Source organism: Rissa tridactyla, chromosome 2 (genome assembly GCF_028500815.1).
Source record: "Rissa tridactyla isolate bRisTri1 chromosome 2, bRisTri1.patW.cur.20221130, whole genome shotgun sequence".
Lineage (NCBI taxonomy): Eukaryota > Metazoa > Chordata > Aves > Charadriiformes > Laridae > Rissa > Rissa tridactyla.
Window position 1 is genome coordinate 129141887 of NC_071467.1, and position 23575 is coordinate 129165461.

At 42.0% G+C, this 23575-nt stretch overlaps 1 protein-coding gene across 2 annotated transcripts in view; it reads left to right on the plus strand.

The window, feature by feature from the left end:
- RFTN1 (raftlin, lipid raft linker 1) overlaps positions 1-21457 on the plus strand; it is a 100059-nt gene extending 78602 nt beyond the window's left edge. The window contains exons 7-10 of one of the 2 annotated variants that reach the window (XM_054191255.1): positions 2558-2673; positions 13447-13550; positions 15023-15104; positions 18473-21454. In XM_054191255.1, the coding sequence (XP_054047230.1) occupies positions 2558-2673; positions 13447-13550; positions 15023-15104; positions 18473-18904 (734 nt within the window). In that variant the 3' untranslated portion in view covers positions 18905-21454. Of the gene's footprint in view, positions 1-2557; positions 2674-13446; positions 13551-15022; positions 15105-18472 lie in introns of both variants that reach the window. The other variant, XM_054191254.1, reaches the window with a different exon arrangement.
- Positions 21458-23575: the final 2118 nt, after the last annotated feature.

Below are 23575 nucleotides of genomic sequence, written 5' to 3' on the forward strand. Positions count from 1 at the left end.
ATCTTAGGATTGACTGGATGTCGTATTCAACCGTAATTGTTGTACATTCAACAGGGAAGTCCTGTTCAAGTTTGTCTGCTGCCCGTAGGGTCTCATGAGCTCAGCTATTAGTTTCTAAAACATTACATATGTGCCATAATGTTCACATATGTGGAAGCTGTGAACTGCACGAGTGGAATGCACAGCGGAGTGAAACATAAAGGATGATTTACAAGGGAGCGTAAACACACACATGCTGATTGTGTTTTGATCGCTTATTAATTAGCTGGCAAATGCGTGGGGTGAGCTCAAGCTGCAGTTGTGCCAACAGTGCGATACTGGGTTTCATTAAAAGATTTCACGATACAGGAGCAGTACACCAAGGCTGTATAGAGCTTCCTGGCAAGACCTGGGTGTCTGTGTCTAGTAGGGATCCATGGGGTTTCTGATTTCAGCCTTAGGTGCTGTCCTGTCATCCCTGCTTTGGAAAATTAAAGGGTTATTTGTACATTATGCATTCTAGAATAGATTTGGGTATGGGTGTGGGTGTTGTAATGTGGTACATTATACAGAAGTTGAGTTGGTTCCCCCTTTGAAGTGTGGGGTCTAACAGAGTGCCATTTCTGAATGAAATAAGATAATTATCTCTTGTACCCATTTGTTCTCGCTATGTTTTCTAATCTGCAACCCAGCTACTTAGTGATCTGGCCTGTTGTTTCACAAGTATCTGTTCTCTTCACTCAGATGAAAAATTCATGTAGATGACAGGAGTTTGCTTTGTAGTCCAGTTCGTCCTCCTTGGAGCGATGTGTAATACTGGCTTGCTGTAGTGGTGAGGAGTCTTCATCCCTCTTTATTCTAAATGGACTTACAGGGAACTTGTCTGGGGAGACAGTCAGCTTGAAAGTACACAGTGTATTTTTCTAAAATTTCTTTGAGTCTCCCAACAGAATCCCTAGCAGAGTCTCTAGTAACTGGTTTACAACTTTTTTCCTTCACAACCGAGCAAAAAAAAATAATACTGTTGTAGTTTAGCCATGAGTATTTGCATCTGCTCACGTACAACTTGGTATCTTGAAATTGCAGCAAGAGAGAGTAGTGGACCGTGCAAATAGAAGCAAAGGGATGCGCAAAATGCTTGACATCTGCAGCAACAGTCTTGCTATGTTGTGTTTGTAGACATAAGCCTTCAAATGTACGAGTCTGGTTTGTTGTGGGCTTTGCCTGCAACAAATTTATTATTTCCAGATAATAAATTGAATTTAGATCATATAATGACATTGGAAGATGTTGACTGAGATTGTGTCTGCAAGAGGTAAGAAGCCTCTTAATCCTCTTCACTGTCTCCTTTGTGAAAATTGGTTCTGAGTTTGATACATGTTTTCCCTTGGAGGCAGCGATGCCTTCCCACTGGCATTTCTTGACCTCATAACATCCACTAGGGAAAGCAGGAGGACCTGATGAGGCAGCTAACCAGACTTATCTAGAAGACTCTCCTGTCAGTTCAGGAATCTGTTGGTTTGGCCTCTGTGGTTGCATTTCAAAAACATATATCATACCGGTGCAAGGAACATAGTTTTCCTAAAAATGTAAAGAAACTATTATGCACAATACAGCACTTAGGGAGGAGATGAGCAAGGACTTTATAACCGTTCATACAGGGTAAATGTATTGTTTAAACTAGAAAGGTTGAAAAACACGCTTTGTGACAATGAGAGGAGTTTTCTGTGTTCATAAAGAGTACAGTACTGCTTATTTACAGTTTTTCTAAATCTAATTCTATTGCTTCATCATTTAGCTTATTTTAGCAAAGAAAGGTAAGTAATTTTTCCAGTTATTCTGATTCTTTTCTGTCATGAAGCTGACAAAACTTGAGTTCTTGGGTATGGGAGTGATTGCTGATTATACAGCTAAGTTGAAGGAGAAAGTGTTGCTCAAGTAACTTTAATAGTATGTGTTGTCTGAAAAAAGGCTGAATGTGCTGGGAATGCAAATGAGAATAAAGAGTCACTAAACCAGATGGTCAAAATGCCTTCATAAATTGATTAAATGGTTATGAATGTATCTTTTCTTTCACACCATTCAGATATGCCAGATCATCCTTAGTCCATGTAGATCACTGTAACTGCAAAGGCTGATGCATATGTAGGGTTCTGACTTGTGTGAATGAATGGGTATGGTCATTAATATCAGTGTACCTTCAAAAGCCCTCGAAAAGTTGTCATATTACATGGCCTTTAGCCCCCAAAGCGTAGGCATAACTTTAGGTAGGCGAGCAATACTGCTGAACTGAGGACTGAATTAATTTTGCCTGCTCAAAATGGGAGAGCTGTGGTTTTTGAGGACAAACTCTGAAATAACAGAGTGGATAGTGAGGTTTGCTATTTGAGAGTAGGATTGCTTTTAAAAACTGCTAGAGATATTAGTCTCATTCATTTAATAGAGCTCGACTATCAGAGGAAGGTCTATGCACGTTTTATTGACATCCTTGGAAGAATTTGTTATTAATAAATTCAAATGCCTCACTACACGTGGGGTGCATTCCATAAAGCTCACAGATCACCCTGTGTTTTCATAGATTCTTTACACGGCACAATGGATGGAGTATTTCTCTTTGAAGATGTTCCTGTGGAAGACAGTAAAACCACACAGAGCTACGATGCAATTGTTGTAGAGCAGTGGACCGTCCTGAAGGTATGAGCGCAGTTTTCCTCTTTGATGTTTTTTTTTTTTTTTGGTAAATCAAAACACTTGGAGACTGCGAGGCAGACTCTTATGTACTGATCTGTGGTTCAACAGTACCAGAAGGGCAACTGAGGTAAAAGGATGCAACGTAACGGTAACCCATTTAACCACACTCTAGGTTTGTACAGTGCACTTTTGATTTTTGTCATCTCCATGCTTTATTGGAGAGGGGTAGGAAATGTGAGTGATGGTGAGCAATGAAACTCAGGGCTGTCTGTCCCAAATTACAGATGTCTGCTGGATTAACTGTACAGGGGATCTCCACTGGTTGTCAGGGCAACATGATGACACAAGTCACTGTAGCATTGCAGTTCTAAAGAAGGCATCCCTCTAGGTAGGCTTAGCTGCAGTAGGAATGCACAGATAACTGCATTCGCTTCTGTCTGACCTCCTTCATATGCTGAGAGCGCTGTATATCCTGGATGGGTCCCTATAAACAAACCATGTGTGTCACAGATTGGCTTTTTGCTGATCCAAGTGCACACTCAGATCAGGAGAAACACCGTTTAGATCAGGTCAGTACTGATCTTCCACAGCAAATTTGATAGATAAGTAGTTGAAAAGCTGGCCTTAAAATTCTCTGTGACTTGAAGCAAAAAGGTCATGGGGGAAAAGAAGATATTGTTGTGTAACTCCTAGAAGCTTTTTTTTTGTTTTATTTGATTACTCTAGTCTGCCAGAAATAGATGTTATACATCTATAAAGGCAGTGCCTGACCTTTTCGCTTGGAATATATTGTAAGTGGTGTAAAAGCCTAAGACAAGCATGGCACACACATGCCAAAAGGATGGATTAAGGGAAAATGAGACAGATGCTAGACTAAATGTGTAAAATTCCAGGAGACTAGGGTTAAGAGCTTGGTTATTAGATAATGACTTTGTAGTGTAGCAAGAAATTGACATATAATGATGGCTAGAAACTTCTTGAAGCACAGTGTAGCGCATTAATGGCAGCTTTTCTTGTGCCAGTGTGCATCTGAACAAATGATTCCTATATTACATTTAATGTTATTCCAGTTATTACAGACTTGACTGGAAGTTCTTGTTCATTTTTAGCGTCAAATCGCGGTGTTGCCACTCAGGAGCAAGGGTTTGGGATAATGACAGATGGTTCCATGAGTGCATTAGGTCAGTGCTGATCAAGAAGGCAAATGTTAAGAAGCTTTAATGTTAACCATACGCAAAAAACTGTTAGGAAAAGAATAGAGGGTGGAACGGCAAGTGTATACGACTACATACTCCTGTATAAACCGTGGTTTGGCAGCACCTTGTTTCAGAAGGTTACGTTAGCATGGTAAATGTTCAGAGAAGAGCAGCGAGGAAGATCAGTGATACAGGCAGCTTCCATATTGGGAAGACTTCACATGGTGTGTTCTTTCAGCCTGGAAAAGAGTTGTAGGGAATGGAATAGGTAGAGGTCTCCTAAATCATGTGAGGCATGTAAACGGGATTGACTGTTTGCTGTCTCTTCCAGTATAAGAACTAAGGGTTGTCAAATGGCACTAGTAGGGGCTAGGTGCAAAACAAACCAAAAGGAAATAATTCAGGTAATATTTTGTGTAGCAGGCAGCGGATCTGTAGAACTCCTTTCTGGAGAATGCTGAAGAAAGGGTTCAAGAAGTTTAGATGGCTTCAGGTGGAAGCAATGTTGTTTTTTCCTCTACCTTATCTATCTCTGTTTATACAAGCATTTTAATTTGGATCAGGAGTGCGTTTTTTAACTGAACCCCCTGATCCTCCCTACTTAATATACCTCAGCTCACATCACAGAATGGTCTCATACTGCACAAACTGGATTCCAGGCATGCTGAGAGAAAGTACACAAAACATTTGAGGCAGGTATCCTACATGCTTGCCCCAATATATGTTACTCTTCCTTAGCTGTCACTTATAGCCATGTTGAGGACAGCTTTCTGGGTTAAATGGATTCTTGGTCAGAATGAGTTTGGCTCTTGGACAACCAGTGAAAGGTTCTCTGTCTCAGTAGGATATTGCAACAAAGTTATCCATAATGCCCCCTGTGCACCTCTTAGTTTCCTCTATGTGGACACAAGAAAGTTTTTCTCAAGCTACATGACAAGCACAGCATCTGATAATGGAGATCCTGTGATGGCAGTGTGGTGAACAAAATGCTAGTATCTTCTAGAAGGGCCTCTTGAAGCGTTAGGGCCCTGGTAGGTGGAGTATCATTTGTCTTCAATTCTAGCAATCCCATGCCGGAGACACAGCTGGTGAACAGATTAAGGAACCAACTTCCCAATGCCATCTGGTGTGTCAGGAGATGCTGTAGTGCTGCACCCATGTCTGTGTGAGGGCTAATGTGGAGAATCGCCTGTTCCAAACATAAGATTTGGTATGTGCAATTTCAGAAACTGACTGATAGCATATACACAGCTCGCCATTATGATCAGATTATTCTCTGCTGCAGTCTGAACCTTGAATACTGTATGTTCCCTGACAGTTTTGCTCTTCTGAGATCAAGTGCCCTTCTTTTTGGGGACATTATGAACATGTTACCAACCTGCAAGTGGAAGCATATGGAGAAGAAAAAGCCTACTGAAGGAAGAGGTTGAGGCATTGGGGAACTCTTGCAAAGGTCTTACCCGTTTACAGGAAAAACAGAGCTGACTGCCTGTGTTTTCTTCTCCTAACATTTAAATAACTGCCTGGGTTTTTGATGCTTCATGCTTTCTGAGACGTAATAGGCAGAGATAGGCAAAGTCATCAAATGAATGAAAGAAAGACTGGAAGCTGGGGGATCTGCAGGTACATGCCCAGTGCCGTACCCAGAAGACCAAGCTGCCTCTCTATTAAACCCTATCAGAATTCACCTTTGTTTACCATAAACATGGAATAATGCAGTGGCAGAGGAAGGGACTGTAAAACGGGGGATGCAGAGGGAAGGTGATAACGTTCAGTAGTGACAGAAGATGTCCAAAAGCCAGTAAAGGCTTTGTTTCTGTTATGAGTACTTCAAAGTATAATTATCACAGAGATAATTATGGAGCAGTGGAATGACTCATTAATGTAGACTTTCTTTTTCTTTTTGAAATAGGTTCAGCTCTGATCTAGAGTAACCTTTTCCATTTGTCATTTTTGTTTGTACCAAGGTAGTGGAAGAACTGATGGGCAGCATGACGTAAATGTGTATAATGGATCCTTATTTTAAATTTGTATCAGATTTGATTATCTGGATGAGCTATGGACTTGTTCAGATGTGGTCTGAACTGAATGTAAATTTATTGTGCTGTAGCCCAATTAAATAGAAGAAACAAACAAAAGAATCCCAGCCACAACAAAAGAAAGCTGTTTTAAAAAGGAAGACGTGTAGCATGTATCGGTGCCCTTAGTAACGAAAAGATAACCTTTCTAAATGAAAAGGTAAAGTTTTGCTGTTTAACCATAAAGGCAAAAAAGAGGGGTTGGCACACTTCTCAGCAGAGAAAGTGCTGCCTTTTTAATTGCTAAGGCTAATAGAGAAAACAAGCTGAACAGTGTGATGCACTCAGTATGTGTGTAAAATGTCAGTTTGTAGAGGATGTAAAGCTCGCAGCTGTCACAGTATGTGGTCCCGCCAAGCAGCAGACAGGATGTAATAGCTCTGAGTAATTTAACTCTTTCTTCTCAAAGTAGAGCTGTGGCATCCTCTGCAAATGACCACAGGACTCCTAATGACAAAATGCTGCTCTCATCCTTATCACTTTAACTCTAAAAATGTCAGCCCATATTATTTCCACCGCAGCCTCTGAGATCTAGCACTAAAACTTGTTTGATGGTTTTAATTCTGCTTGCGTAGGCAAATGTGGGTAGACAGTTCTGATTAATCAGACCCTGTATGATTTTCCTCTCCCCAACTCTAATCTGTCACCTTCTCTTCCCCATTACCCAAGACAAAATAGCTAATACTGTCTTTAAAATTGAGTGCTATAACATCTATTTTAGATTTCTGCATTGTTCTGCTTCTGAAACCTTGTTCATTTTGAAAATATTGTCCTTAATTTACAGGTATTTTCTCATTGAAAATCTTCAGCTGGTGATTCATCACTTTTTTATTTTCTGCTATGCCATATATCTTTGGTGTACTGACATGAATTAAAGTCTCAAATACATCATGGTGTTGCCATTTCCCTGGCAGAATTGAATGGGGTCAGTGTCTGCTGTAGACATGGTAAACCTTTCAAAGTACAACATATCAGAAGATTTAAAAAATGATCTCTGCTGAGCCTAGGTTGCAAGTTGCCTTAATGTAAGCCTTGAAACAAATTCCCTGGAAACGAGGATTTGATTTGTCTGTAAATCTGATTTAGGTCATATGTCAGTTAAGCTACGTTCTGCTGTCTCTAGCCAGGGGAGAAAGGCATGACCCGGTCAGCAAAGGAGCTGATGGCGATGGGCATGAAATGCAGTTCTGTGAGTGACCCTCTTTACCATCCAGAAGACATATGTGTTGTCTGGGCATAATATTTTAGCATTTTGCCTCTTGTTGCTTTTTAAGAAAAACTGAAAAAAAACCCCACTTTCAGGAGCCTCTTCAACAGATTTTTATAGGGTTTTTTTTGTTTTTTTTTATGTAAGATATGAAAGCGGCATATATACGTATTTGTCTGCTGAACTCAGTAGACATGTGCTCTGTGTGGGATTAAAATGCGCAAACTAATCTTTCTTTGGTGTTCTTGATAAATTTAGTAATAAAATCTAGCAGTACACACTTGGAACTTTCCTGATACTTTCCTGTGGCGCTGGCAGTATTGAAAGTCTAACAAAGTGAACACTTCTTCCATGTCAGTAAAGGGCACTTGCACTAAGCAGGCAGAAAAGCACATGATTTACAACAGTCTGAATTAAAAAAAAAAATAAAAAAATTGCTTCCTATCTGTCACGTTTTGCTTAGGTTTGTGACAGCATCAAAGACAAGTAGTTCTCTGTTCACTTGTAAAATCTTTCAGGAAAAAGTAAGCATACCAGATCTGAACTTTCCACTTAAGAACAAGCTGAGAAAAAGTATTTCAGTCCTCTTTTGACTTCCTAAAAAACCGCGCGGGACACAAGCCATGCTTCTTTTCCCCAGCAGGTCACCTGTAGCCAGGCAGTAGTGCCCTGGTGAATGCGCCTCTTTGACCCTACGCTGCTGCCAGGCAGGTTTGGGAGGGCCCTCAGCATTTTGAGGGGCACGGGAAGCAGGTGCTTGGAACCCCCTAAATCACACACGCAGCCCACGCGTAAGGGCAGGGCAGTGCCAATGTTTGCTCTCCTGCTGCCTGAACCCGCTGGCAGCAGAGGGTCTGTGGTGCTTCAGCTGCGTTTCTCGCGTGGAAATAGGTTATAATTTCCATAATGGTGGAGTGGTGCATTTGCAAGAGCCAGATTTTGTTTGAGAATAAATTATGGCCAAAGGAAATTAGGTTGGGGAAGCTGCGTGGAGATGAACAGGCAGTGTGTGGTAAGGCACCCTGGAGTGTACAAGTTCTCAGGTAGTGTTTTTCTGTGCTGGGTTTTTTTCCCCCAAACCGTTGATGGACAAACAGTAAAATCAGCGCTTACCTTAAGGTAAAATGCCAGAGTTATTTAAGAAAATGTACTGATGTACCGATCACATTTATTTCTTGAGCCCCATGGCCAATTATGTGGAGTTGTCCTATCACATGTACGTTGTCTATGCAATAGTAAGTTTAACTCATTTCATATGATGCTTCCATGCTTCCTTTGTGGAGAGCCCTCCATGTCAGCACATTCACCTTGGGGAGCTTTTGCTACCTATCCAGTGCTTCTATAAGTGAAAAATTGTGTTTCTGTGCGATACGCTTCTGTGTTACAGGTGCAGGCAATATCAGGAGCACTCAAACGTTCTTGTTAGTTTATACATATGCTAGAAAGTAGGATTTGCATCCACGGAAGTCACCCAGAGAAGTGGGCTTTGTGGGCACAGGAGGGTTTTTTGGTTGTTTTTTTATTTTACCCTGTATGTAGAGAGAGATGTGAATGCTACTCAGCAGCCTATGTGTGGATTGAAATTGTGACTGGATACATCTTGAAAAACTGTCCTAACAGGATGCTATCCCATATAGTGTTACAGCCTTATTATAGTCTCGAAAATATTTCACAGTGCATTAATTCACGTATCTTAAGTAATCATAAATAACTCTAAATTACATATGCCCAGAATATGAGCAATATGGGCATAAGAGCAAAAAGCCTGCCTGTGGGTTTGTTTATTACTTTTTTTTCTGTTAACTTTTCACCAAGGTCCCAGTTTGGCAGCTAGTTTGTTGGTCAGTGACCCATCTGCTGCCAAAAGCCACTGGTGGTTTCTAAGGTTGCAGGAGCCATCCCACACCCCTCTGCTCCACAGCTAACGGTCCATAGCAAGTGTCTGCTGGCAAGGTCCTGTGGTGTGTTACGCATGGAAATTTAGGAGCAGCTTAATAGTAGAGGAGCATAGTCCCAAGTTTTATTGCGGAAACACTTCTGAAACTTCTCTTTTGCTTCCAATAAGTGTTTTTAATGGATAGATAATGTTATACTATTGGCAGAAATTACCTTTTGGAAGACGCCTGAAAAGGGAAAAAGGCAAATGATGCACAAATTTAGAGCCTGGATTTAGTCTCCGTGTCAGCTGTGTTACTGCAAACATAAAACATTTGCAGCACGCTTTTACGGGGTCATTCTCAGGCAGGCCATATATTCAATTTTTCTCATTTTATTTTCCCTCTTTTCCACTAAGGCGCAAGTCCTGCTTTTGCACCTTCCTCATCCTCCCATCAGTGCCCTAGGAGAAAGCTCTGGCTTTGGCAGTAGTGGGGACCAGTAACCAGCCCTGGCTGGGGGTGTGCGTTGCCACCCTCGCAGGCTTTTCCCTCTTATTTTTTTGTAAGGAGCTGGGTTTGAACACACTGCCCCTTTTCCCCCACAAACAGTAGGTTACATTTTTAAAGCGACTCATGTTTTTTTCCTTCCCATCCTCTTTGCCATCTGTCTGTAGATCTTAGTACGCAGTCTGTTAGGATTTGCTGATAAAGGTTTTATTAAGGTTTATTTAATGGGATTTTCAATCTTCCACTCTTCAATCCACGTTGGAAAAAAATATTAAATAGTGACAGTCCGTAGATGCCTTGTAACTAAATCACGTCCACTTAGCCCAGGAAAGAATGATTTCTAAAGAACTTCTTTCTGTCTCACAAGAGCTTAGTAGTCGTCTTGTTTATTGTCTTGCTGTGGTTAAAATTGCCTCAGTAGGGGGGGAAAAGAAAAGAAAAATTGTTAATGCAGTTGTTTGTGTAGCTTGCCCTAGATATTATCGTTATCATTTTTTAATCTTTTTTTTTTTCTAATGAGCAGAAGCAACTGTGAAAGGAGAAAATGCTGAAAACAAACAGTACAACTATAAATAAAATGAATTCTTTTCATGTGATGCAAGTGAAGGGAAAAACCTAGCTCGATATGCTCTGGCTTCTTGACACTCAAGGTGTGATCAGAGATTACTTATCATCCACAGGAGAGTGGGAAGCAAGTTAATTAAAATTTTCCACCCTTTCACTGAATGAAATGTCTCGCAGTTTGAGACGCATTATTTGAACGCTTCTTTTTCAGTAGAGCTCTGGCACGTACTTTCTGCTTCTGCTGGGGTTCAAATCCAATATTTGCTAGCTAGAAAGAGCCATTGTAATTTCGTCTTATGAAACTGTATGTTTGAAATTTTATTTCCATTGTCTCAAACAATAGTAGATAAAATAATTTTAATTATTGTGTTAAATATAAAATGAATACAAGATGACTCTTTTCCTCTGCACCCGTCCCCCAGTGTATTGTTTGTTGAGAAGCATTTTTGGTTTGGAAGGCATTTAATGTGACACCAATTAAAGGTCTGTGTAACCCTGACTCCTGCTGGCACACAAATTCCAGTCGTGGGATAGGATTACAACCAGTGATTCAGGAGGGGGAGGATGAAGTCATTTCTTGTGGTCTTAAAGAAAGCTTCAATTACCTGTATTTGCAAGTAAGGAGCTTGAAGCCCGTATGAATTACACCTGTTTATTCAGGAGTGACTTCTTTCTCTTGTCTATCATCTTCAAATGCAGGCAATTATTAGGAGCAGTTTATTCCCCCAGGGGCCTGGGGAAGAGGTGCGGTGCCTGACTCCAGTGAAGCGTCGTGCAGAGTCGGAGAGAGCTTGTTAAAGCGCATGCGGAGCTGGGAGGAGGTGTGCACCTCGGCATAATGCACACGCTTCCTTCCTCCCAACAGCCTAACACTCAGGTTGTGGTGTCAGGTACCAGCACATATGAAAAATAAGAGGTCAGCTTTTTGTAACAGTTGTACAGCACTCTTTCAACAGAGTTTTTTACATTTCCAGTTTTTTATATTTTTTTTTTAATTCTCTAAGCCTAATTGACTTTAATCTTAAATTTATTTTCCAATAACTTTACACTTTTGAATGTGCTTACCTGCTCTTTTCCTTTCTGCACCCCTGGGGTTGTGAAATACAACATGTTCTGCTGCAGATGATGCTTAATCCTGACAAGTCAGACAGGTCCAAAGCCAGCCTTGTCTCGCCGCTCGGAGCCTGCAGGGACAGTGGGCTGTGGCAGCAGTGACAGCGCGTCCCTGAAACAACTGGGCTTCTGCAGCAGCCAAATGAGCTCTGCGTGGTATTGATGTCCTTCCTCATTGCTGTAATCTTCCTCTGATTTTTGACGTTTGTTGCACATCCTGATGCAAGGAGAAGGTTCTCCTGGCTAATCGACAACCTTAGGCAATGAATTCAAAACAGAAATCCTCTTTGCAACATAAGATGTTGCTTGGGGCACAAACAAGGTCTGCTGTGCCAGTCTTTCCTGACCTGCTAGTCTGCCACCCTCTAAATGAGTGAGCCCCTTCTGGTTTTTCCTCCATAAATGCTGTTTGTTGGAGGGAATGTTTTGGTCAGGTCTTTTTATGTGTTCGCCCAGGCGCCTCATGGCAGGCTTGCGATGGTGGATGCTCCGACCTTCCTCATAATGCTCACGTTGCATCCTTTCGTCTTTATTTTTGGGAGGCGTTGTTGACCAGTCTCATAAATCTCAGTGTGTTATTAATGTGTTTTCTGGAGACACTAGCTCTTAAAGGCATCTAGATGTGTCATAATGTTTGCATTACCCTTGGACACTCTATTTGAAAAACTGGAAAGACGGTGGAAATATCCGTCTTAGGGAGGGAGACGGGAGTCTGAGGAGGGTGAATCTACCACGATCGCAACTGTAGGATAAATTCTGATCACTTCAGAGGACGTGAGTCAAAGGCCACTGGTATTGCTCCCCTCTCGCAGGGCACCTCTTTCCTCTCCTGGAGTAAGCAGTTCTGGTCTGTACATGGGGGTGTTGTAAAGTAGCAGTCGCTCTGTAATCCCTGAAAGCCTCTGTACAGAAATCAGAAGTAACGTGAGTAGAGTGTTCTCTTCCATACGCTTTCTGGAGTAGAGTGTTTAAACATTCTCCTTTTTAAGCAGGAGGGGTACAGCTTCTTCAGCTATTTGCATTTGTAGTCATGATCAGGTTTTTAATAGGTACAGTCAGGCAGTCATTCAGTTATGAAGATATCAAGTGACCTAAATTACATTCGTTTGAAGAAAGGAATAGCTCAGACTGGAATTCACTAAAATACCTTGAAATAACTACAGCAGGATTTGGATTAGTTCTGATCAAATGACTATTTTATTACTGTGGAATAAATGGATTTTTTGGAGCTGCAAAACTATTGTGCCTTACCCAGTGTTGAGAATTGGCAGTTAAAACTCGTGCGTGCACATGAAACCAGTGCAAGTGCCTGAGCTTTTTGGCAAATGTAATTGTTATTCTGATGGAATGTAGTCATATTTGTAGAGACTAGTAGTTACCATTTGCTTGCATTGTGTTTATTAAAATTAAAAACCAGTAAATGTCCTCTTGCATCTATTTGTTAAAATTACTGGCAGTCTTGGCAATTAGACACCGCACTGGAGCAGTCTGTGTTGAAACCACCAGTGGTTCTTCCTGTGCGAATTACAGGGTCTGCCATTTAGTAGAAAGAGAATTAGCAAGGCTCTGCTGGGTAGATCTGCTGCTGCAGCCACACTTCTGCACTGAAAAGCAACACTCTTGGTCTCACCCACAGATTTTATCATTCCAAACAACAAGGAAGCGATGCGTATTTGTGGGTGATAAAAGGAATAGACCTGTACTTATATTTTTGTTGTTGTTGTTGGCTATTTTGCTTTTGATCCATCCATCCAACGCACCAGTATGTCACTGTGCAGATCTTCAGGATTTACTGTAGCCTAGACAAGAGCAGAATCCAAGCAAAGCAATGTTGTAGTTTTTTAACTACTTAAATATCTTTTTGCTCGGGAGGAGATAATTGATAAAATACAATGAATTTGTCCTGCTCAGATCTGGAATCATCTAAAGCTAGATGGATGACTCAGGCAGTGTAAAAACAAGATCCCAGATGTTTACCATTTTAAACAAACTAATTTAATAGTTTGTAACATACGGGTGATTGGTCCCGCGTCTCATGTTTTCGAACGTATTCCTTCCTGCCTAGCTGAACATAAAAAATGACCCACTTCAGTACAAAAAAAAAAAACCAAAACCTTTCTCCCTCCCAGAAAACCCACACACTTATTTTTTCTTGGGTTTGTTTTTTTTTTTGTGTGTCATACTGAATGTCACACTCCAAGTGATGATGCTAACTGTTGATTTTTCTTTCCTAGGGAGTTGAAGTGCAGACAGATTACGTTCCGCTGCTGAATTCCCTTGCCATGTATGGCTGGCAGCTGACGTGCGTGCTTCCTACTCCGATTGTGAAGACAAACAGGTAGGGAGAGGGGATGGGCACTGCCTTTTGGCCAGGGAAGTTGCTGTATGAGCACCACAGTCCGTACTGGCAGTTCTCTGGGGAGTCAGCATGGATTTCCTTGCGTGCAACGCGGTAGCTGCCCTTGCAAAACCCTGCTGCAGCTGTTCTCTGGCTTTTCTGAGCATCACAAGCGACGTGGGGCAGGAAGCACGTGTCTGGCGGGCAAAATGCTGCAAGGCGGCAGCGTGGTTTCTGCATGAATTTTCGGGGTATTGTCATACTGCAAGGTGGCAGTGTGGTTTCTGCATGAACCTTCTGGGTATTGTCTCTGCCCCTCTGTAAACCCCTTGATTGTGAAATTCCTGCTCTGAATCTCACAGTAACTCATCTTAGAGCAACAACAAAACCTGTGATAACATTTGGAGTGAGGTGCTGCCTCTCTGAAGAAAAGTAATTTTATTCTTAATTGATGTTTGTCTAATGCTGCTGGTATACACTGTCTAGCTGAGCAGAACCATGTGAGATTGGCGTATCATTACTTTAGTAGCCTTGTTCGCATATGTAATCATTCTGTGGTCTACTTTGCTATTATTAAAAGTCAGAGGTTTTTAAATATAAATGCAAGTCATTTAAAAATATTCTTCATAACTGTGGTGAAAAATAATCATCCCACTTGTCAATTGTGAAGATGGCGCATCGTGGATTTTCGCTGGTCAGGAATAGATTTATATATACACCAATATAATCAGTCATGATTTTTTATCTTAAAAGAGTAAAAATACGCCTGGTTCTTTGTAAGATGTAGATGAAGACTACTCCTACACATAAAAGCCTAAAAAGTAAAGGCCATCTGTGCTGGGGGAAAAATGGTATTTAAGTTTTTCATATATGTTTAAATATAGGAATGAATGGAAAAATCATAATTATGATTTGTAAGCCCTGTCTGTTAAAGGTAAATATGGTTTTCTTTCTCTTCTGGCTTCCTGTATCCCATTTATAACCTCAGTAACACAGGTCAGGCAGCGCAGAAGGGCACCCACCCAGTCTGACCGTTGGTGGCACTTGGTTGTGCCTCCTGCTGTGCCACAGACCTGTAGGGAACACCCAGCCCCATTCCAGAACGGGGCTCCAGTGGGGAGAGAGGGAGCACTCCTGTCTCTCTGAGACGCTGCTACACACAGGCACCGGGGCGCTTGGAATTCTTGCTTTTTGTTCCAAACAATTTATTCTGTGTTTACGCACTAACGCTAAAACATTTAGCGAAAGTATGTCACAGGATGACAGGCTCTATCAGGCTGAGCAGTTGCTCTTTTTTCCCCAAAAAAATACCAGGCTGCTCAAAGACACTGGGGACAGGCAATGTTTAGGGCATTCTTCATTTTATTCTTCTTTGACCTGCAGAAATAAATGACTGAGATGGATTTTCGCTTTGAATGATGCTGGATGTGAATTTAATTCATTCTCAGGAGTGTGCATTTGTTTCTTTTCAGGGAGGGGAATTTATCTACAAAGCAAATTGTATTTCTTCAGAGACCTTCTTTGCCCCAGAAAGCAAAGAAGAGAGAATCAAAGGTAAATAATCTTGAGTTCCTGGTTTCTTTGGTTTTCACTGGAGATATTTTAATATTGTACTTGATTTCCCGTAGAAGTAAAAATGGCCTACTCAGCGTTTCTGTGCTACAGTAGCAAGACACAAGGAATGAAGCTGTTCAAATGAGAGAAACAAAAAATGCTCAAATGATGTGAAAGCTCTTGTATTTCATTCTCTGTTGAACTCACGGCAGCAGAAGAGATGTTGATTTCTCTTTACAGCTGGGCCATAAACCTCCATATGTGACCTAAAATTCTCTGCCCGTGTTCACTGTCTGAAAGGTGGAACCACTACTATTTTCTCTCACCCATTGCCTGTCTTTTCTATTTAAATTGCTCTCTCTTTCTTGCTGCGTGTTTTGATAGAGCCTAGCACCGTGCAGGCCGGATCTTGGCTGGTGTTTGTCTGTTGTGTGGATGTTAATGAATTCTGCTAGAATTTAACCAAAAAAAGCCTCCTGAATCCAGCTAAATTATCCAAGAACGTAGCTGACAGTTAATGATGTACGTGTATGGATACACATATGTATTCCCATTTCCATTTTCAAATGTGTAGCTGTGGGAACCCCTGCCCAAACCTGTCACGCTGTACAGCTGAGAGGGAAATACCAGGACTGGTTTCAATTGGAAACTGGGAAAGTGCTGACCTTCCTACAGTATTTGAATTTGCCTTGCCCTTTCAGTAGGCAAGGGATGAGAAAATCCAGGTGACGTATGGAGAGGATCTCTGAAACCACGTGATGAAGAGGTTGCTAATTAATACAGGCTCGTTTTTAGTCTAGCTCCGTGCACTTATGTGAGTGCTGGCTCGCCAGTTGTCACCTGAAGGAGTGGTGCGCTTGAGGCCCGGCAGAAGCTGAGCTAGAGTAGGAGATCAGAAATGCTAAGCGGAGCTGAGCACTATGAGCATTTTACCCAACATTTTGGATAATTCAGATAGTTTTCATCTCCGAACCCCTCATTGTTTTCGAGCCAGATTCTCTGAAAGTCGTCTTTTAGATACAGCAGAGACCAGGAGAGTGTTTGAACTGACTGAAGTAGGAGAGAACTGCTGGGAGCACGACTGTGGTTTAGGATTTACCCTCCCTTGTTAGTGAAGCTGGAGCCCAGAGTTTTCTGTGAATGTGTTACAAAGCCCATCTTTCTCATTTTTTCCTCTTTGTTTTCAGGCGATTAAAGGGATCTTGGGATGAGGGTTGGAGTGCCTGTATTTATTTGGTCATCCTTTTCCTACCACTGTGTGTGGTTTTAATGGAAAGGGTGGGAACCTGTAAGCAATTGTATGACTTCAAATAGAGAAACCAGTGTGATAACTGATTTCTTGTATTATAATAACAAATGCATACCATTTGGATGACTCAAAACTTTGTTTAAATTTTTTCATTTGGGGATATAAAAACTTATTTAACAATGTCTGGTTGACAAAACAAAGGATTTAGTCGTTGGTAGTATTAAATATACAGACGTATTTGAGGGCAGAGATTACTACAGCACATTTTCATACCAAAGGTCAAGGAAAAATGGGGTACGTTGATTATAGTTATATAAAGAAATGTAAGACCAGTTCAACGTTTGTAAGTGGTTGTTGTGAGTCACTTCAAAGATGCCAAACCCAGCGTTTGATTAAGTTGCTGAATATTCTACACATACGTCACAGGCTCTCGGGGTTTTTCTAACCTGTGATATAGCATGTCTAAAACGTTTATAGAGAAGCCCTCGGAGGAGAGAAATAGGTTGATAAGAATAAAAGGACATTGCAGCGTTGGAAAGCGATCCCTCCTTTCTTCCAACCAACTGCTCTTCAGTTTAGCCAGAGGAACAGAAAAGGAAACGTGCAAGGATGCATGTTTATTTTTCGTATTCACTTACTTTTCTCTTCAGTAAGAGAAACTTATTTTTCTCTTCAGTAAGACAGGAGCGCTTTTACTAGTGCAGTGTTCAGTCAGTGATGAGGTAACTGTGTTTGTTCGCTTTCTACAAAAGTGATGCTTCTTTCAGCAGAAATTGGCTGTATCCATTTTTGTGAAATACGATATAAATACCTGACTAAGTATACGTACATCTGCCCATAAAACACAGATTCTCCTACAGTTTGATATTTATCACATTTATCACCCTGTCACCTGTCAGGTGTCTCTGAATTTTAAACAGTTGAGCTCTAGAACTGAGATGTTATCTTTCCTCTTTCTCCAAATGGTAATGATATTTAAATGAAACATAGCTTCCTCCAAGTAAAACCAAGAAGAATTTTGTGAAAGCCAGGGGTTTTTTTTCTTTTCTTTTTACATTAAATCCTGGCTAGGAGAAGGAAAGAGCATTGCTCCATCTTTGAAATCTAATAAACTTAGTAGGTTTTGAATGTCTTTTTGATTAAGGAATAACTAGATCAAAAATTTATGAACACGAGTCCTTCTTTTGACCAACTTTGGCATAGACCTGGTTGCACTGGAAAAAATAGCTTTTGGACCACAGCTGAATTTGCTGAATGTCCTGTTGAGATTATTTCTGCCATTGAAACATCACCTCCCCACCCGTCCCTGAGTTTCCATCAGCGTGGACGCTGCTGACGAAATGGCTGTGCACATTGACACGTACTTAGCAAACTTGGGTAGGGTGGCTCAGCAGGGGCTTGGAACATGGGCTGGCTTCCCTTGGGAAGGTCCGTTTATTTTTTGACAAATGAAGCAGGTATATTAGTGGCATATTTGTCAGCCTTTATATATGTTATACCTGTCAAGTCAGTATTTCAAGGTAGTGGTAGTTCCCTTTTTTTTTTTTAAATAGTAGTTAAAGCCGTGCTTCTGAAATGGCAGCTGTGGTAAGTCTTGCAGCGAGTGCTGCAAAAGGCAGCTTCACGCTTTCTCATCAAAAACCTTTCATACAAATGGTTCGGAGTATTTTACTGTTTGGATATAGTTTTGGGTGTAGCGTTAGTTCTGCTGCTAACCTGCTGAAAACCATTGGAATAACGCCGTAGGATTGCTTCCTCCCTCTGCCCTCGTGCAGCTTTGCATAGTGTTGCTTTGCAGACAGCGCAGGCTGGCTGCCAGGGAGCTGCAGACCTCGAGGGTGACACAGCGTGTGGAGAGGAACCCACCGGGCAGCTGCAACAGCAGCAGCAGCAGAATGCGTCACGTTCTCTTTTCTCTGCGTAACAGATATATACGTGTAGGCAGAAATAATCTTAAACCGTCTGATTTCGTCATGCAGTTTTTTAAAATCTTAGGTCTGTTTGGTCAAGCTAGTCTTTGAATTAAAAATAAACAATACAACAATTTGTGCTCAGGAAAGCAAATGCCCACGTGAGATTGGCTCCAGTGGCCTTTAACATTTGGATCTCTTACTTGTAGTTTCACTGGAGGTTCTCCAAAGATGACACGCACAACAAACAAACGAAGAAATCCATGAAGGCCAAATTAAGTACTAAGGAGAAGCAAATGGCAGAGGAGAAGCAGGAGTTTGAAGTCACGGAGAACACAAGAAACTTAGAAGCACAGATCTCAACAGCAACAAAGCCTGATCCCGAACAGCAGCTGGATGATGTCATAGACTTGGGAGATGAGGTAGCAGGGACCGACGACAGAGGTACCCATCACGATAGGGCATCGGAAGAAACGTGTCCTGCCGATACTGATGACAATGACGTGCAGGTCAGCCTCAGCCAGAGCACATCTGGCTGCTGTGCGGATCCGGGAACAGAGGCGGGAGACTGCGCTCCGGTACCGGACGGCTGCGATGGCAGCGATGGGGCAGGGCAGGACACGGGCTGCTCTGGTGAATAAGAGCCGCGCTTCACCAGTCCTGTGAGTTGCTGATACTTTGCCAAGACAAAAGAACAGATTTTGCTAATTGCCATCGGTAACTCCATTGCTCAATTCAACATTTCTTTGGCATTGTACTTCCTTTGCTCCTTAGCACATCGATATCTTGGTATTTTAAGTAACTGCAGGGCCTGGGTTTTTTAAACCATGGAAATTAATTACAAAATTCCATTTTATCCACTTTACAGAGTGGGAAATGCCCTACACTATCTCCTAGAGCTACACTTTAAATTAAAAACTAGGGACAGAAAACATACTCGGGTGTTACTGTGACCGACCTCAGCAAACTAGGTTTTTATCTAGGTCAGGGCAAATGTTCCACTTGGTCAGATTTTGCTCTGTAATACTTTCTTGTCCACGTATCTTTGCTGGAGAAGTTATTGTGCCATATGTTACTTTGTCCTTAAGCTTGTAGTGTCATGAAATTGGTATTTGGGCTTAAAACAGGCTGAAATTGGAAAGCTTAGGTAAGATGGCTGTTATCGGTATTTATCTCCTATAGCATACTTACTGCTGATACTCTGAAGTTTATTAACTCTTGCAGATCTTTAAGCAATAAGGAAATTATGTACCTATTTTAGGCACACAGGGTAAACAAACCCCATGGTAAATTTGCGTGAGGCAGACAATTCCGATATAAAATGCAATTTCCTATCCGTTCACGTTTCTGTTCTCTTTGCCAATCAGCAGTTCATCAGTAGTTGTGGGGGCTGCAGAAGATAGGAAAACAGGAAACAAAAAAGCAGATAAAATGTACTTCTTTCAGTGGCTCTTCAACTAAAATTGCAATTAGGTGGTACCTCCTGACTCTTCCAGGTGATTTCGCAGCACTTCCTCGCTGGTATGAAATACGTGTTGGGAAGGAACTGAAGTTGTACACAGGGGTCAGTGGCCAACACATGTCACTAAATCACCTTACAAAACGCAAATACCTTAATAGAGGGGTTTTTTTAATACAAGGAACCATATTTTGGGACTGATACCTAACAGAATTCTGTAAAATTACCAGCATTTTTATGTTTGGAGCTACATTAAAATATTTACAAGTGAATGTACATGTGTAATATAGCTTCTGTGCCAATGCTCTCCAAGTACTTCAGTATTCTTAAACATGTAGGAAGTAGTTTCTCTCTTCTTAACCACCTTCATCCCTATGTAGAAGTGGTCAAGTAATCTGGGAACAAGGTGAGAAATACATTCTGAATTCCCCTGATTTTTGTTTGTCTAAAGGGAGAACTCTGCAAGCGTTTTGCTGTTTGTTCCCTTGACTGATCTCTTTCTGATAATTTTCCTTAGTCTTCAAATCAAAATGTTGTACAAAAAACTATGTTCTGTATCAAATGTGCACCTAGAGTGGTTCAAAAGCATCTTCCATGCCTAAAAATTAGACAGTTGGCAGAACATTGCAGAGAAGGGAAAAAAGTGAGAGCACTTTGAATATTCATCTAATTGGGACAACGGCACTCAAGTTTAAACCATTCGATTTCACACACACAAAGCACGGTGGTATTTTTTCATTGCTTAAAGAGTTTTTATTTTGAATTCAGTGGTTTAACTGCAGGACTGTAACTAATTTCGGTTTCTGAGGGTATTTTTTTCAATTATTTCATTCTGTTTCTTGACATTAAACTGAAGTTCCGATAGCCTCAAAAAAAGGTTCAGTTGTTCTACTTAAATATAAGGTCTTCATTCTGTACAGTTTTAAGTACCTGTTTGCAAATTTTATTAGCATAAGATCCTTCTACTGATGGTTTCTATTTCAAGGACTAGCTTTGTATTAATCTTGTTTAAAAATATACTGTATTTAATGAACATTTTACTAGTAGAAAGTGTTGCAGTAGAAAGAACCGTCCCAGTACTTTTGAATATAAAGCATTTATTGAATTGCAGCTTGACCTTGTTTAACTGGATCCCAACTGCTTAAAAAACTAAAGAGAAATAAAGGTCACGAGGAGATTTCTTATTTGTGGTACTTGCACAACTGCCAACAGTTTGTCCCCAACAGGAGGAACTTGAGATCTCTCAGTAGTGATGAAGGGAAGCTCCTCACCACGAATTAGCAGGAGTTACCAGGGCTGGAGAACTGGCTACTTGGTTTTCTGTCACCAGTCTGACGGAGCACATGAGGCTCTATGAGGAAGTGGCACTTATTTAAGTGAAAACTTGATGTAAACCTTTGTTCCTGTAAACGCGGGAGCGGCTTAGGGTTGGGAAGATTCGAGGAGAACTTCCATGTTTTTTTCAGTTTAAAAAGGGCAAATGGTTTTGGTTTTTTTTTTGGTCACGTAATCAGTTCCAATTTGTGACTTTGAATTACTCTGAATTAGTTCAGCTGTCTGGAGTTTGACCTGGACAGGCTGGAGAGTTGGGCGGGGAGAAACCTTATGAAATTCAACCAGGGCAAGTGTAGGGTGCTGCACCTGGGGAGGAATAACCCCATGCACCAGGACAGGTTGGGGGCTGACCTGCCGGAGAGCAGCTCTGTGGAAAGAGACCTGGGAGTCCTGGTGGACAACAGGATGACCATGAGCCAGCAATGTGCCCTCGTGGCCAAGAAGGCCAATGGCATCCTGGGGTGCATCAAGAAGAGTGTGGCCAGCAGGTCGAGGGAGGTCATCCTCCCCCTCTACTCTGCCCTGGTGAGGCCGCAGCTGGAGTACTGTGTCCAGTTCTGGGCTCCCCGGTTCAAAAAGGACAGGGAACTGCTGGAGAGGGTGCAGCAAAGGGCTACCGAGATGATTAGGGGACTGGAACACCTCTCCTATGAGGAAAGGCTGAGGGACTTGGGTCTCTTCAGTCTGGAAAAAAGACGACTGAGGGAGTACCTTATCAACACTTATAAATACTTAAAGGCTGGGTGTCAGGAGGATGGGGCCAGGCTCTTTTCAGTGGTGCCCAGGGACAGGACAAGAGGTAACAGGCACAAACTTGAGCATAGGAAGTTCCACCTAAACATGAGGAGGAACTTCTTTACTTTGAGGGTGGCAGGCTGCCCAGAGAGGTGGTGGAGTCTCCGTCTCTGGACACATTCAAAACCCGCCTGGACGCGTTCCTGTGCAACCTGCTCTGGGTGACCCTGCTCTGGCAGGGGGGTTGGACTAGATGATCTCCAGAGGTCCCGTCCAACCCCTACCATTCTGTGATTCTGTGTGTGTGCTTTCACCATGCCTCTGTCTCAAGTAAAGTGAGAGAGCTCAAATCACCTGGTGGAGGGATGATACAGATGTGATGAGGGCTGGGGAAGGCAGGCTTGGGGTACGGCAGCAAGGCTGCACAGCTGTTACCTGCCTTTTACCTCAGCTGCCTTTGCCATTTTTGGGCTTGAAAAAGCCAGACCACCAGAGTGGCCAAGGAAGTGAAAGCAAGCGGTCATCACCTTATTTGAAGCCTGAATGGAGAAGAGAAAGGGCTAGGCCAGAGCTGAACCTCCTGTATCTGAAAACCTGATCTATGTGGAGAAACACACCAACAGTGGAAAGACTCACCATAGGTGAGAAGCTGAAATGGGAGTTTGGCCGCAGAGGTAGGGCAGGACTCCATACTGACTTCTTCCCCGGAGAAGCCACAGTTACTCTGAGCTCCATAGCAGGGTTTGTCACCCCCAGCGGATGGTGGAGAGAGAAGCCAGGCCCTTTCCTTTCCCACTGAGAGAGACGCCAACCTATTTTTCCCCTAAACTGGGCAGAATCTCCCAGTAAGAATGCAAACTAATCTTACCATGCCTCTCTTGTAAGGGAAGGAGACACCAGTGAGTATTGCCAGCATGCCTAGGGAACGACCCGATGGGTTGTGCTACCACATGGTACCGATGCCGGCTGGTGACAATGAAGCACAACAGCACACGCAAGTGGCACTTGTGTATTTTAATGTGACCATGGCCTTGTTAGACCACAAAACTCACGTGTATAGACCAGTCCCAAGAGCCGCCTGTCTTTGAGGGAGGAGCACACAGGCTACTCTGTCGGGAGGAGTTGTGCTGGTGTTAGAGCAGGTGGTCATCTGAGCCAGACAACAGTCGTCAAATGGGATGAGTTCAACGGAGAGGACCCAGCTCAGACAAGTGCAGAAACGTCAAAGGCCGAATGAAGATGGCAACGAGGAGCGGCTGAATTAAAGGCAGGATGGAAAAGAGGTTTTATAACAAAATAAACAGCGGGGGGCAGAGGTAGAGGGGTAGAGCTAAGATGGGTAAGAAGTACAAAATGTTGAATAATAATATATAATATAATTAATAAGTACATATTAATATAATAATATAATTTCAATAGTTTACGTAGAGCTTAGGAGAGGTTAAATGCACAGACAATTTGACTAGCAGTTCATCTTGCATAATTTCATTGATTATTTGACCTGTGCACTTGAAAACAGAATCACTGAAATACCTCAAAGTAGCTTTAACACACGTGTGGAAATGAAGCGAAGAACAAACCAATATACTACTTTTATTTTCCCCTAATTTGGCTGCTCTGTCAGCCTGGGTTTCTGAGGTGAGCAGAGGAAGGGCTCTGCATTCGGATACCCTGCTTTTTCTTTGTAGTTGCCGTGAATCTGTACATTTGCCTCAGGGAGCCAATTACGGGGCAGAAATGAAGCACGATCAGCTTTTTATGCAGGAATTCCATCCTCCCAGGT